This window comes from Salvelinus namaycush, chromosome 8 (genome assembly GCF_016432855.1).
Source record: "Salvelinus namaycush isolate Seneca chromosome 8, SaNama_1.0, whole genome shotgun sequence".
NCBI classification, from domain to species: Eukaryota; Metazoa; Chordata; class Actinopteri; order Salmoniformes; family Salmonidae; genus Salvelinus; species Salvelinus namaycush.
Window position 1 is genome coordinate 31,455,555 of NC_052314.1, and position 17,008 is coordinate 31,472,562.

At 41.3% G+C, this 17,008-nt stretch overlaps 1 protein-coding gene across 5 annotated transcripts in view; it reads right to left on the reverse strand.

Moving 5' to 3' along the window:
• The window catches only part of LOC120052614 (ecotropic viral integration site 5 protein homolog), a 109,750-nt gene that overhangs the window by 63,549 nt on the left and 29,193 nt on the right, over positions 1-17,008 (reverse strand). For 3 of the 5 annotated variants that reach the window (XM_038999635.1, XM_038999634.1, XM_038999631.1), the window contains one exon: positions 6,637-6,826. In XM_038999635.1, coding sequence (XP_038855563.1) covers positions 6,637-6,826 — 190 coding nt within the window. Of the gene's footprint in view, positions 1-6,636; positions 6,827-15,665; positions 15,712-16,630; positions 16,729-17,008 lie in introns of those variants that run through there. The other 2 variants (XM_038999633.1, XM_038999632.1) reach the window with 2 other exon arrangements.

The following is a 17,008-nucleotide window of genomic DNA, read 5'->3' on the forward strand; positions in this document are numbered from 1 at the left end:
TGATGTAAACTTTTCTACTGTGGGGGATAGTAGATTGACTGAGGAAAAGGAAATGTGGACAGTTATTCCAACAGCTTCAAAGTGCACATCAGAATTCGGTAAGAAAGACTGCACATCGTTGCATCCTCGACTTGAATGTTCTGTTAATATGAATTACCATATTCTAAATGTGATTTCTGTCATTCTGAGCACCGTGGCTGGACGCCCTAATCAGGTTGCGCACCCAATGCATATGGGGCCAGTACATTTCTCAAATGTCCGGTAAATTAAAAGGCGCCACATTTTCCTAACGGAACCCTGACACACACCCACCAACCCTCCACTGGATGACTCTCACACACAGATGCAAGAGGAAACTCATGAATAATGCATACAGCTGTTAATACGTCTGGAAAACTACTTCCACCCATTGCTCAACCTGTCACTACATTACGGTGCAAGCTCCTCTGACTCCGGTTGGTGTTCACTCAGCAGTACGTCCCAAATGGCACCCTACTCCCTACCTAGTGCACTACTTTTGACCACAGCCCATAGAGGTCTGGTCAAAAGTAGTGCACTACGTAGGGCATAGGGTACCATTTGTGTCATTATCTGGAGCACTCTTGGAAAACAGGACCAGAGGTAATAAGATGCATTGAATACATCGCTACTAGGTTAAATGAGACTCATTTCAGGAAGCTAGGTGCATGTCGCAAGTGCTTCCCAGGAGAGGCATTTGATTTAAAAAATGTAATGCTTTCTGGAACATGTTAACTTGCATGTGTCTTAATAACAAACTTTTATGCCATCTGAAAATACGAATATAATTGTTAAATTACGAGCCTTGTTGGCTTAGCCACAGAAAAAGACAGGAACCTTCCCGCTAGCCATGATTGGCTGAGATAATGGATGGGCTGGACATGCAGAGAGATGAGTTCAGATTGATCTGCCACGTCGGTGAGTTCGGAATGAAGCCACGCTTCAGTCTATAACATGAGCTGCTCTGTATGTGTAGATAATCCTTGCTACCGAAGCTTTTTTTTTTTTTTTTTTTTTTTTTAAATATAGTAGCAATGGAGAACTGCAAAAGTGTTGCTACTGGTATTAACAACACTGCTGCCCTGAATTTAGCAGAAAGTATTTTCATTGCAGCAGGTTAAAGCGTACTGTTTAGCTAGCTAGCTAACGTTACGTGTGTTATCTGTGGTAATATTATTTCTCTCTCAGAAAGCCATTTGCATTGCTAGTTATAACCTAGCTAGCTAACATTAAACCTGGTTGGATAGCTTTAGCTATCTGTAGATTCATACTACAGCATTTCATGCATGGTGGCTAGCTATGACAATCTGTTTGTATATCTAGTACTGTATGGGTTGGGATTATGGTTAATTGTTTAGCTAGCTAGCTACATGTCTAAACAAAACAACTAAACAAAAGACTCCACTTCACCAGATGATTACATGACCCATCAAGTTAATCAGGTGTGTCTGGGTGTGATTACGACCATCTATTGTATTTCGTGAACATGTGAACTACACTACCTTACTCGCTCCGTTTAGCACATGGCCTCACATGTGAATCCTTAAAGAGATGGGTGGGGCTAAGGATTAAGAGGGTGTGAACAATGCTGAATGGGTGTAGGCAAAGATGAGTTCTGCAGTAGGTGTATCAACACATTCACGTGAAATTCTCTCAAAAGTGGGGTTACAAGTTTATCAACTTTGAAACCAGAATTACTTTCCCATTGTTCCTCAACTGCAGTAAACGATGCCATTTTGTACTTTTATCCAATGTAAAACACAATTTCAAATTTTGCAAGATAAGACAGAAAAGAGGTGGTCGGTCACAAATTGAGAATATCAGTTTTGTTAATACAACAGAAAAGTAGTATGGTCAGTTTTCCTCCTGCCTTGCAGTGAAAACACTCAACTTGGTCAACAGAGGAGATAGCAATGTCAATTGAGCAATCTCTTTGTTTAATCACTTTTTTTTAACCTTTATTTAACTAGGCAAGTCAGTTAAGAACAAATTCTTATTCTCAATGACGACCTAGGAACAGTGGGTTAACTGCCTTGTTCAGGGGCAGAACGACAGATTTTTACCTTGTCAGCTTGGGGATTCGATCTTGCAACCTTTTGGTTACTAGTCCAACGCTCTAACCACGAGGCTACCTGCCGCCCCAATGTGATGATTAATATGAGTTAGACGCTGTCTTACAACACCTCTGGTCACATGGAGGTGTTGTAGCTTAGGCCTCTTCTCTGGGAATTGTAATATACCAAAGTCATGTAGGTAAGGCCCAGTTATGACTGATGAGGATTCTCTACCACTTCTACACTAGCCCCATATGGCAGATACAGTGCATTCAGAAAGTATTCATACCCCTTCCCTCTTTCCAGATTTTGTTAAGTTTTTCCTCAATCTACACACAATAGCCCATAATGACAAGCGAAAACAGGTTTCGAAATGTTTTTTTTTGTATTCAAATTTAAAAACAGAAATACGTTATTTACATAAGTATTCAGTCCCTTTGCTATGAGATTCGTATTTGAGCTCAGGTGCATCCTGTCTCCATTGATCATCTTTAAATGTTTCTACAACTTGATTGGAGTCCACCTGTGGTAAATTCAATTGATTGGACATGATTTGGAAAGGCACACACCTGTCTATATAAGGTCCCACAGTTGACAGTGCATGTCAAAGCAAAAACCAAGCCATGAGGTAGAAGGAATTGTCCGTAGAGCTTCGGGACAGGATTGTGTCGAGGCACAACAATTCCTGCAGCATTGAAGGTCCAAGAACACAGTGGCCTCCATCATTCTTAAATGGAAGAAGTTTGGAACCACCAAGACTCTTCCTAGAGCTGGCCGCCCGGCCAAACTGAGCAATCGGGGGAGAAGGGCCTTGGTCAGGGAGGTGGCCAAGAACCCAATGGTCACTCTGACAGAGCTCCAGAGTTCCTCTGTGGAGATGGGAGAACTTTCCAGAAGGACAACCATCTCTGCAGCACTCCACCAAATCAGGCCTTTACGGTAGAGTGGCCAAACAGTAATCGCTGCCAAAAGGTGCTTCAAAAAAGTACTGAGTAAAGGGTTTGAATACTAATGTAAATGTGATGTTTATTATTTTTAATTAATATGCAAACATTTCTAAAAACCTGTTTTTGCTTTGTCATTATGGGGTATTGTGTGTAGATTGATGAGGAAAAAAATGATTTAATCATTTTGAATAAGGTTGTAACATAAAAGGTGGAAAAAGTCGAGGGGTCTGAATACTTTCCAAATGCACTGTCCTATAGCCAGTGTTCTCCACAAGAACATGGAGTAGCCAGCCAAATAGAAAATGTAGCCAGCCATGCTCCCCCAGGCTGGGGGCGGAATGTTAAGATTTATTTTGCCGAACAAGCTTTATTTTAGTGGCCTCTGGTACATTCTCATGCAAGATTGTATTTTCAACCAGCAACCAACAGGAAATGACACTGATCAAATTCACTTTTTTTCCCCTTCACTGTCCCCGTCAGGCCAGTTGGCCAAAAATCTACTGGGCCGAAGATGGTGTAGTTCTTAAATGCATTGGGGTCATGCGAGACCTATAGGTTGGCATGCTTTCTCTCTATATTCAGCCGTTACTGGCTACATTTTGTTATTATGATATTATGATGTATTAAAAATCTGTGTAATATAATTTAGCCATGCAAGTCATTACTCTATTCTTTTGTACTGCTTTAGCTGCATTCATTTTTGTTTCTAAAGTATGTAATTTTGAGAAGCCCCTTTAAGAAAAACGCTCCAAAAGAGATACAGTAGGCTAGCCAAGACTAATGCTAGGTATTTTTGTAGCTTTCTTATGCAGACTATCAATAGTAGGCAGCTTGTACAGTTGAAGTCGGAAGTTTACATACACTTAGGTTGGAGTCATTAAAGCTCGTTTTTCAACCACTCCACACATTTCCTGTTAACAAACAATAGTTTGGCAAGTCGGTTAGGACTTTTGGCAAGTCAGTGCATGACACAAGTCATTTCTCCAGCAATTGTTTACAGACAGATTATTTCACTAATAATTCACTGTATCACAATTCCAGTGGGTCAGAAGTTTACATACACTAAGTTGACTGTGCCTTTAAACAACTTGGAAAATTCCAGAAAATGATGTCATGGCTTTAGAAGCTTCTGATAGCCTAATTGACATCATTTCAGTCAAATGGAGGTGTACCTGTGGATGTATTTCAAGGCCTACCTTCAAACTCAGTGCCTCTTTGCTTGACATCATGGGAAAATCAAAAGAAATCAGCCAAGACCCCAGAAAAAAAATTGTAGACCTCCACAAGTCTGGTTCATCCTTGGGAGCAATTTCCAAACGCCTGAAGGTACCACGTTCATCTGTACAAACAATAGTACGCAAGTATAAACACCATGGGATCACGCAGCCGTCATACCGCTCAGGAAGGAAACGCGTTCTGTCTCCTAGAGATGAACGTACTTTGGTGCGAAAAGTGCAAATCAATCCCAGAACAGCAGCAAAGGACCTTGTGAAGATGCTGGAGGAAACGGGTACACAAGTATCTATATCCACAATAAAACGAGTCCTATATCGACATAAAAAAGCCAGACTACGGTTTGCAACTGCACATGGGGACAAAAATCGTACTTTTTGAAGAAATGTCCTCTGGTCTGATGAAACAAAAATAGAACTGTTTGGCCATAATGACCATCGTTATGTTTGGAGGAAAAAGTGGGAGGCTTGCAAGCCAAAGAACACCATCCCAACCGTGAAGCACGGGGGTGGCAGCATCATGTTGTGGGGGTGCTTTGCTGCAGGAGGGACTGGTGCACTTCACAAAATAGATGGCATCATGAAGAAAGAAACTTATGTGGATATATTGAAGCAACATCTCAAGACATCAGTCGGGAAGTTAAAACTTGGTTGCATATGGGTCTTCGAAATGGACAACGACCCCAAGCATACTTCCAAAGTTGTGGCAAAATGGCTTAAGGACATCAAAGTCAAGGTATTGGAGTGGCCATTACAAAGCCCTGACCTCAATCCTATAGAAAATTTGTGGGCAGAACTGAAAAAGCGTGTGCGAGCAAGGAGGCCTACAAACCTGACTCAGTTACACCAGCTCTGCCAGGAGGGATGGGCCAAAATTCACCCAACTTATTGTGGGAAACTTGTGGAAGGCTACTCGAAACGTTTGACCCAAGTTAAACAATTTAAAGGCAATGCTACCAAATACTAATTGAGTGTATGTAAACGTCTGACCCACTGGGAATGTGATGAAATAAATAAAAGTTGAAATAAATCATTCTCGTTACTATTATTCTGACATTTCACATTCTTAAAATAAAGTAGTGATCCTAACTGACCTAAGACAGGGAATTTTAACTAGGATTAAATATCAGGAATTGTGAAAAACTGAGTTTAAATGTATTTGGCTAAGGTATATGTAAACTTCCAACTTCAACTGTATGTGCTTGTATGTGCACTATTCAAGGTTTACTTTTGTAAATCTCTTTCCCCCAAATAAATAAGCTCAGCGAGTAGATTGATGGCCATTTCTTTTTGCTCTGGACAGCTCCCGTGTGCTGTGTAAAGGCATCAAATCATGTACTGCTCGAGAAGTGACTCGCGGGAGCATGGTGGTGCTTGAATGCATGGCCAATCATATTGCTCAAATACAAATAGAATGCCATTTACGTGTGGTCTTCAATTTCATGCTCTCTCCCTACATGTAGAAATTTGACTGCAATCACAACACACACACACCCAGGTACCGAAGACAGGATCAGCAGTGTTTCCCTGTCATCGCTCACTTTGTGACTGACAGGTGCCCGTACTATCAATAGATTGCTAGAAGATGGAGGGCTCAGCAGACTTTTTTCTGACTAGTGAATTGAAAAGTAGCCTAGTTAATTTAAGTGGAAAAAGTGCCGACAGCCAGCGCTAGTGGAAACCACTGCTATAGCAACTATAGAAGAATAGATATGGTTTCAGTGCAAACAGTATCGATGCAAGGCTACTTATACACTCCAAACCTGATGCATAAAAAGGACTCCAAAGCTGATGTATCATTCATTCAGGTTGACAATAAAAAGAGACATTTCATTTACATCTGAATGGAGTTCCCCCTGTGCGACCAGTGAGGGGCACTACACACGATCAGTTTGCAGGGAGCACTGAGAACAAAAAACTAGACCAGAACTGACACCGTAAATTCAATGACAACACAGCCACAGTAGGGGTCACTGAGGGACGTACCTGGCCTTTGGAATTAGACCTGAACAATAAAGTATCTACAACATGAAACATAGCCCGCACTGTACAACAGCTTCTAAGGCGACTAACTTCATTGATTACAAATATTTGTGTTAGTTACTTGTTGCTAGCTAGCCATCCCAGTCTCATAACAGTAACAGGATCGCATTATGGTACGACTAATGCACAAGGTTAGCAGTTAGTCCGAAGCATACATTGGCTCATAGACAACCGTTGGTCACCTGTGTCATGGGGACCATCCACCATATTGCCTCCACCTTACAGAAGGCCAGGGTTAAGCCCAAGGGAAAGGCGGAGGGAGCCATTTGGGACCGGCTTCCCCAGGTCGAAAGAGTTTCCTGTAACTCTTCCAGAGGAACCTATAGCCTAGTAGTGTCTCACCTTGAGCTGCTTCTCCTTCTTCTTTCGGACCTCCTCCCACTCATTGACTATGCGTCCCCAGAGGATCCAGGAGTCCTCCTCCAGGTGAGACAGGTTGGAGGAAGCCGAGGAGCTGGACACGAGGCTGGAGACGCTGTTACGTCTGGATCCGTTCACAGAGCGGAGGGACTTACTGTCCGTCTCCAGCAACCTAAAGAGACAAGCACAACAGGCTTAAGCATTTCTTTCCTCATATGACCGTTCAACTTAGGCCTACAAGATCTGCAATGAGAGACATTAGGCTCGGACTGAATGAGGGATCATTTCATTCTATGTTCGGAAGTGAACGCAGCTCAAATACAAAATTATAGACACGGGTAACAATGTAGCGTAACTGCCAATGTCCCTGTCAATCTGAAACCTTTCATTAGTGCCAATAATTTCATATGGGCAGTGAAAGCAGAGTGGGTTTACTGTACATTGAGTAAACGCTTGATGTAAGTAACCCAATAATTGTTGCTGAACATTTATGCAAATCATGCTGGCACTTCTAGAGCAGCGCTAAAAACAGATAAGCTAATTTAAGAAGGTAGAAATTGCAGTGAGATGTAGCACAGCTTTATGACAGCAGAGCCACAGCCAAGGAGAAGCCAAACAGCAGCCCCAGCGATGATAGGAGCAAAGCCTGCTGCCGCCACAGCTCTGAGCCCTGGATGTAGGGTCGATGACAGTAAGGCTTATAGTAATTACAGGCAGTAGGGCTTATAGTGCATCTCTTCAAAAGGTGGACAGGACAACACATCCTGTCACTGCACTTCTGTTTGTTTCCTCAACCAAAAATGCAATGAACATAGATAGTAAAGCCTTGAACAACCACCATGATCACTTCATCGGGGTCAATACTAGGGTCGGGCGATATTACGACAGCATAGTCTATCGCCCATGGGTGACAACATCGCGATTCACCAATAATGACTAACTTCTTGTAGCAGGCATTACAGAAAATGTACACAGGTCTCTCAAGCACAAGCCAACGCAGTAGTGAGTAGCCAGCAACCAGCTGATCTTTACATTTCAAGTCTGGCCAACTTGGATCTATTTGCTAGCTAAATAAAGCAATTATCCAGTTGGTAGAAGATGGTGGACTACTTCTATCCAGCCCATGATGTGGAACTATAAACTAGCTCACTGCAGTTAAACAGCGACATCCGACAGTCACTGCTCCATCATGTAAGCGTCGCAGACAGACAGACCTCCACCAGAAAGGAACATTAGAAAAGATTTGCCACTGCATGCACTTAGCCTCTGCCCAGGCTATATCCCAACTGTGATTTAAGCTGATTTGGGGCCATAGCGTCGTATATCACTATGTTTTATGGGTACATAATCACTGTAGGACAAAGGTTGACATTGCATTTTTACAGGCCACTCCAAACACATTTTTCAGTCAGACTGATATTTAAAATGAACCTTTAACTTGCATTAAGGTCCCAAGTGACAGAAAACAAAGTGGACTTGCACAGTTGTTTACCTATTACTTCAATGTGATCCTAAATTTGAACAAAACATGACCACTTAAAAAAAAAAGCCATGACATGTCAACAGAAAAGTCAGTCAATTCAAAGTCAATTCAAAGTAAAAGTCACATCCCTAAAAGTGCAGGAGTGTATAAGGTCACCGCAGACTGATATTGTATCAATAAATGTGCCAATTCGTTTTTCACGAGCTGTAAGACGTAAGTTAACTGACTCTGGATCAGGGTAATGTTCATTAGGTAATGCAGCACAACACATTTTAAAACAAATTCTAACAGAAAATGCAAATGAGCATTTCTCATTGGACAAGTCAGACAGTCCCCACTGTTTCAGTCCATTTTTGGGGGGGGGGGTGACTTACAAAACAGGATCAGCGTTTCCTCTGACAGTGGGGGAAAAGGTGTGTGTGTGTGTGAGGGGGCCCCTTGCCTGTCACAATTTTTCCCCCTAACGCTTTCCCTGGTTGCCCCCAAGTTACCCTACAATTGACCAGTGTTACATTTAGCCCTACTCTACCCTATGCACTCACATCAAATTTCAGAACGTGCTTAACCATGCCACTGCTAAAATGTACAGGTTTAAAACGGTGCATTTTGCATATATTTAGGAGTGGAGAAATAAATAGGGAATAGGGTGCCAGTCGGGAAGAGGCTATGGCTGGGCCTACGACACAAAGGCCCATAAATCTGATCTCGGAAAAAGGGCCTGGGCCTCTCGGGTGCATGGTGACGTCACTGGGAGGGCTCACAGACTGGGTAGGGTTACAACCATATTTGGGTCAGGAGAGAGGGGGCCAGGGTAGGCCTGTGTTACTGTCACAGCTTGAACAGCACCACCAAGGGTTTTACAGTTTGTGGTTTTACATGTTTGAGAAACATACCCAGAACAGCAATTCACTTCCGCAACCTCGTTGTGTAGTATGTATTGTGATGCAGGTCTTTAGATATTGTACACATGAACTGGTCTCATTCCAAACATTATCAGCAAAGTTATATTCCATTTTGTAGCGACTCGAGCGATACCTGTAGAATGGACGGAGAGGTATCAAAATAAAGGAAACACTTGAGTAAATGAGGGACACAGTATATTGAAAGCATGGGGTGCATCCACACAGGAAGTTGCAGACACTTGTAGAATCTATGCCAAGTCACATTGAAGCTGTTCTGGCAGCCTGTGGTGGCCCAAAGCCTTAAAACACTTTGTTTGCGTTTCCATTATTTTGCCAGTTACCTGTAGCAGCAGGCTACAGGGAGAATGGAATAGCTGGATAGCTTTTAATTGCACTCGAGTCGCACAAAAAGTGAATATAAAATTGCGGGTAAAGTTCAGAATGATACAATTTCATGTGTACACCATCTAAAAGACCTGCATAACTATTGTGAGAGCTTTGCTGGTTCTAAAAGGATGTATTTGAGTGTTTTTGGAGCCTTTGTTTATGTTTTTTTCAGCGCCCCCATACTGAGGATGAGGATGTGCTTTGCTGTTTGGGGTAAATTTCTCAAAAATGTGAAATCACAAAAAAAGAAAAAGTGTCTGCACCCTTCTACAACATTCCATTTACATAAAAAACAAAATGTTTACTTCAATTAAAACATAACCTCACTTTCAATGGCAACTAATCTAGAAAACAGTAAGCTAGATGCCAGACCGGGTACAGTATCTTACGAGAGGCCTATAAAGTGAGAAGGCTGTTGCTGAATGCAGAGCCCTATGTCATCACAGCTGTACGGGGGTGTGAGGGAATACACCTAACCAATAAGGGCCGAGGGGGTGTGGTATATGGCCAATATACCACGGCTAAAGGCTGTTCTTAGGCACAACGCATCTTGGCAACACCCGAAATCCCCGCTCGACACACGGAGCAAGACATGGTAATAAACCTGTCCAGCAGGTCTAGATCTGATACATGTTCATCTGCCCTAGGTAAGGGACTATCATTTGTACCAACATCACAGGCCAATGAATTTGATACAGTTATAGACATTCAAAACTTTTTTGGTAATGGGGTTGCTCCTGTCATGACGTCGCCTGCTTGGGTAGTGCAAACCCCATCCCCCTCTCCCTGCCTCTCCCTTTCCTACCACAACCCATGCGGTGATCACAGAGAGATGTCGTAAATTCCTGAGAATCTCCTCATGGCCCAACAGTATTAGACAGAGGGTAAACTTTCAGTACAAAGGAATTTTCTCCCACCTCACAGACCTTGAGGTACGAACATATTTCAGGTTCCTGCAAAAGTATAAAAGATCGGTGGGGAGTCCAGCTATGAACCGGTCCATTTGTCACCACATGGGAAACTCATGAGAGACTGTGGGACTACATTACCATACCGCTGTTTATATAATAACCTCAGATATGAGGTTTACATCTGTTTGTTGTATAAAATGAATGAGTATGATACTGTTTGTATAATTGTGTAATATGATTTTGAACTGTTTAATGAAGGAAAATACAAATCCCTGTTGTATTTGAACTAAATCCAAGGACCGCCCTGAGCCAGTTGGGTCAGAGACCATGGGACAGCCCCTCTCTGCTATCCGAATAAAAGCCAACTCTAAGAAATTACCATTAGACCATGTTTATCCTCAATGGGGAGAACGAAGGTTAATGTAACATTGCTGAATCTTTAACCATACCACGTGGTTAAAACTCTTATACGAATAATAACAAGTTTTGATATTGACTACTAGTCTGCAGCTAGGAATTCGGTATCATTGAACGCGAAGAACGACAACCGCCGAAACAAGCATTCTACAACGAATGTCACTCTGAACAATCCACAATAACTACGACAGAGGGAACTCCAACAAAACGAACTTCTCTCCAACGATCAAGACGACACACAATGAGCGTAAATATATATATATTGATTGCAATTGTTCCCGAATGAGTGAGCGTTCATGTGTAAAGGATTAGCATGTCAATTGTTATAATTACCACTCTGTAGTGACTTCTTGGTTGAACGCCAATTTTTCCTTTGTCTAACAAGCTGCCATGCCGGTTTAGCCCCCTAGGGCATATTTCATGTAACTATTTTAAGTTTGTTTGTTTGTTTATGCATTTCTGTGAATTAATTAGTTAGTAATAAATAAATGATTTAAGACAATTGATGTATGGATGACTCATAGTGAAGACTGGGTTCGTGCAAATAATCAACAATTTACGACGTTTGGAATGAGACTAACGTGAGGTAAAGTAAATAAATCATTAGAGGACTATTGATCAGATATGAAAATATCTGAAAGGTTATATTGGGAAATTATAACTTTGTAATCTAGTAACTTTCCCTGGTGCCCTCGAATTCATAGTTAATTAGTTACGTTATTACTCAAGTGATCGCGTAATCCCTAATTACAGGAATCTTTGATAAAAACTATAAGTCTTCAATTTAACGATAGCAAAGACACGACACTCCCTATGCACCTGCCAATGTTAATCTATTTAACGATATTAGTAACCAGACAGGAAACAGTGCTAATGTTTTTCCCATAGATAACCACCTGAATGACAATGAACTTGACTCCCGCCCTGAGGACATGACAAGGGAAAATACATATTTTAAAAGGAAAATCACATTGTTACCACCTAAAAGAAATCCTTCTCATGAGAAATATATTGCCGCCTGGTTGAGAAAGACGTACATAATCTCCTGGCTAAGAACATAGAATACAAGGTATTCCACAATATGACCAAAGCAGAGAAAGAATCTCTTATGGAACTGAGAAATGACTCCAGTATAATTATAAAACCTGCCGACAAAGGAGGTGCAATAGTGATACTAAATGCAGCAGACTATGAAAAGGAAATTCTGAGACAACTTAGTGATGATGAATTTGACAAAAGCCTCCCATAGGACCATACTAATCAATTCAAGTCTCTGATCCATGATAAATTGTCAACATTTTTGAATGAAGGGCAAATTACAAAGACAGAATATGAGGTTATGAAAGTTGACTGCCCAACCACACCGGTCATATACGCTCTACCCAAATTTCACAAGAGCATGACACCACCTATACCAGGCAGGCCCATTGTGAGTAGTAATGGATCTCTGACAGAGAATATCTCTACCTTCAACGAACGGCCCTCTAATGCTCTTCCCAGCACTAATTGTATTGTGGACTTGGCTGAACTGTTACTAACCTCCAACTATTTTCTCTTCAGAGGAGACTTTTTCCTCCAGACCAAAAGGGGCAGTGATGAGGAGCACTATGGCTCCTAATCATGCTAACCTATATCTGGGAATGTTTAAAAACAGGTGGTGCTGAATTCAGACCTTAACCCCTTTCTCTCCAATATTCTCCTAATTCTGAGATATTTGAATGACATTTTCTTGATCTATACAGCAATCCAGGAAGAACTTTTGGAATTACATGCTTACCTAAACTCTGTGAATGAACACCTTCACATCACCATTAATTATGACATATCACAAATTAGTTTTCTTGATGTGATGGTTATTAACAACAAAACTTCCCTCTCTGCAGATCTCTATAGGAAACCTACGGACAGGAATACCCTCCTTAGAGGTGACAGCTTTCATCCACGTCCACTTATTAAAAGTCTCCCTATAAGTCAATTCAGTCACATCAGAAGAATATGCAGCTCTGATGCTTCTTATCAGAAACAGACCACGGACCTCACACAAAGATTTAAGGAAACGGGGTACAAAGACAATTGGGTAAAACATGCCAATGATCGTTTTGAAGGTCTAAAGCCTTCAACCAAAAGTCAAAGAAAAAGCAGAACATGTCCCATCATGCTTTACCCAAAACTCACCATTGGGGAAGGCATTTAAGGACATTATCAGGAAGCACTGATACATTATTGATACTGACCCACAATTGAAACCCATTTTTAGATATCCCCCACGTATGGTTTTTAAAAGACCCCCGTAAGTGAGAGATAGTGGTTAAATCTGATTACCTCGACAATTTATTGTTAAAATGAGAGGCTGGCTGGATCTTTAATTTAAAGACCCTTGATGCCTTCGGTCTCAACGTAGACTTTGATCTGAAGCCATTCTTGTGATTTTGCTATTGTAAATGTTTGTTGGCCTATGTAGCCATCCATTCATTTTTTTTGTACGCTATTTTAATATATGAGAATTAACCAATGATACCAGGCCACACCCAGCCATGATTACAGACACCTGTGTGTGTCTTTTGACACTATATAAACGCATCACCCCGCAGTGTTTGTCATTATACCCTTATGAAGACAGCTTGTCTGTCGAAACGTTGGACATTACATTTTTGCATCTGAGCTCCTAGAGTGTGTGGCTCTCATTTAATATTTAAGTGTTCTACTCCGCTAGTCAGCACCTCGCCTAAATACGTGTGCCTTTCACCTCTAGATAAATCTGATTACCCACCAGAGAAAAGGGAAACTTTTTTGGACAATATTCCAGAGGGTAATTACAAATGTGGCAAACGTTCTCAAAGCAGCTTTACGTACAAAAACAACTCATTTACCCACCACCTCACAGGACAAACATTTAAGATCAAGGGCCTGATTACCTGCATGTCCACCAATGTAATTTACATGTTGAAATGTCCTTGTGGTCTGTCTTACATTAGGGAAAAATAGTAGAAGCCTTCTTAAGGCAACATCCGGTGAAATTGGAGGGCGCGCAATTCAAATAAATAATCTTAATATTAAACAGTTATGAACATACAAGTATCTTATATTGTTTAAAAGCTTAAATTCTTGTTAATCTAACTGCATTGTCCGATTTACAATAGGCTTTACAGCGAAAGCATACCATGTGATTGTTTGAGGACGGCGCCCCACATCAACATATTTTTCAACCACCACAGACTTCATAAAGTCACAAATAGCGATTAAATAAATCACTTAGAAAATCTTCCTCTGTTTGCAATCCCAAGGGTCCCAGCTACAACATGAATGGTTGTTTAGTTGGATAAAATCCTTCCTTATATCCTGAAAAGTCTGTTTAGTTGGCGCCATCGATTTCAGTAATCCACTCGTTCAATTTGCAGACAAAGGAGTCCAAAAAGCTACCGTTAAACTTTGTTCAAACAAGTCAAACTACGTTTCCATTTAATCCTCAGGTATCCTAAAATGTAAATAAACTATAATATTTCATACGGAAAGAAGTATTTTCAATAGAAAAGTAAAATTAGTAGGCGCGCGTCGACAGACTGATTTTCCACTGGGACTCTTTGTACCAAAACACCAAATTCTTATCTGATTTGGAATAAACAAGCCTGAAACCTTAAACAAAGACTGTTGACATCTAGTGGAAGCCATAGGAATTGCAATCTGGGAGCTAGAATTGCATCGGGCCCATAGCCTTCCATTATAAGAGCCTGGGACCTAAAAAAAAATAATTGGGTCGGTTTTTCGCTTACCATATAAATTGTGTTATAGTCTCATACATTATTTTAACATTTCTACAAACTTCAAAGTGTTTTATATCCAATGCTACTAATTACATGCACATCCTGGCTTCTGGGCCTGAGTAACGGAGTTTACTTTGGGCACGTCAGTCAGGCGGAAATTCAGGAAAATAGACCCTAGCTCTAAGAAGTTTTAAGATATGGATCAGTGAGCACCGCAGCAATATATGGACAGGTGAGACAAAACATCTGGTTGCTGCTGATTTTGTACAAGCTAGACATCCTATTAGTTCTCTGAGATACAGTGGAATAGAAATGGTCAAGATGTCACGTAGGGGAGAGGACATTGAGAGGAAACATCTTCAAAGGGAATCTTTATGGATCCACAGGCTCAACACATGGTCTCCTCTTGGCCTTAATGAGGAGTTTGACTTAAAACGATTTAAAAAAAAATCCTAATTGAATATTGTATGTATATTACTGCAAATATTGATCACATTCTCTGTGTATGATCATATATTTTGATACATTGAATGTTAATATTAAAAATAAAAAATGATAGCCAAGCCAGTTAAGACAACCTATCTGGGAACAGTGGGTTAACTGCCTTGCTCAAGGGCAGAACGACAAGAGTATAACTTTGTCCGCTCAGGGCTTCCATCCAGCAACCTTTCGGTTACTGGCGCAAGACTCGAACCAGTAGGCTACCTGCCGCCCCATTGAATGTTAATATTGTGAAACTATGATATACATTTTTTTACCTCCTGTTTCAGGAAGTGATGAGATGAGTATTGCCCCTATATATAGGTATATAGGACCTTCCACCCCCACCTTGGATATGCATGCCAGTTGAAGACCTAAGGGTCGAAACGTTGTTGTAAATAAACATCACCTGGGAACATGAGCAGCAGTGTGCAGTGTTTTCTTTTCTGTTTTCCGTACATTGGCCATATACCAAACTCGAGGTACGTTATTGCTAATATAAACAGGTTACAAACATAATTAGAACAGATTTTTGTGCTAATTTATTACAAATAGAAAACTGAAATGTCACATTTACATAAGCATTCAGACTCTTTACTCAGTACTTTCTTGAAGCACCTTTGGCAGAAAGAACAGCAGTCTTGGATATGACACTACAAGCTTGGCACACCTGTATTTGGGGAGTTTCTTCCATTCTTCTCTGCACATCCTCTCAAGCTCTGTCAAGGTTGGATGAGGAGCGTCGCTGCACAGCTATTTTCAGGTCTTTCCAGAGATGTTAGATTGGTTAGAAGTCTAGGTTCTGGCTGGGCCACTCAAGGACATTCAGAGACGTGTCCCGAAGCCACTCCTGCATTGTCTTGGCTGTGTGCTTAGGGTCATTGTCCTGTTGGAAGGTGAACCTTCGCCCCAGTCGGAGGTCCTGAGTGCTCTGGAGCAGGTTTTCATCAAGGATCTCTCTGTACTTTGCTTCGTTCATCTTTCCCTCGATCCTGACTAGTCTCCCTGTCCCTGTCACTAAAAAACATCACAACAACATGATGCATAAGGGGTGGTTTCCGTCTGGTCACTCTACCATAAAGTTTGGGCGGCCAGCTCTAGGAAGAGTCTCGGTGGTTCCAAACTTCTTCCATTGAAGAATGATGGAGGCCACTGTGTTCTTGGGGACCTTCAATGCTGCAGAATGTCTCTCTCCTTGGAAGATTTCATGCTCTGTTATTTTCAGAAATACATCAAATGTTGATACACTGTTCATTCTAAGTTGGCACACACACTGTGACAGACAGGAAAGCTGAATTCCAAACGTAGCCTAGTCGCTGCTCCAAAGCTAATAATTCACCAGTACACAAACAGGTCATACTGGGTTCTCACAGACGGCTCAAAACAAAATACATTAAACCATTGAGATTTACTGAAAATTTTAAGTACAGGCTCCATTACGTTTAGCATAACCAGAATGAGAGACGAAAATCACAAAGATTCCTAGGAGAGGAACTATTTAAAACGAGTCGCTCTGACGATGTGGTTTGTTGCCAAATAATCCATGTCAGTTACACCATCTTCCGTTATGGCCTCTTGGTAACAAGAAAAGAGCCATGCGATCTAGAAAGAAGTAACAATCCTTGTGTTGCTTACCAAGACAGACTCATGGGGCTTTCTTTATGTCTTTGTTATGTAGAAGATCCAGAGAAGCTACCAGCCTGGTGAACTGGCTGAACTGAGTCTGGGACTCTTGTCCCTGTCACACACACACACACACACACCTCTTATCTACATGGTACAAAGGCCTTCTCCAAACATGGATTTCAAAATACAAAAGTAATCGGTCAGTTCCCACAGATAACAGCCTAGTTTTTACTGCACCTGCACATCAGTGTCTGCCTGCTCAGTCAGAACGAGAGAGAGGATAGCTAGGCATGTACAGAGCATTCAGAAAGTATTCAGACCCCTTTCCTTTTCAACATTTTGTTACATTACAGCCTTATTCTAAAATGGATTAAATAAACCATTTTC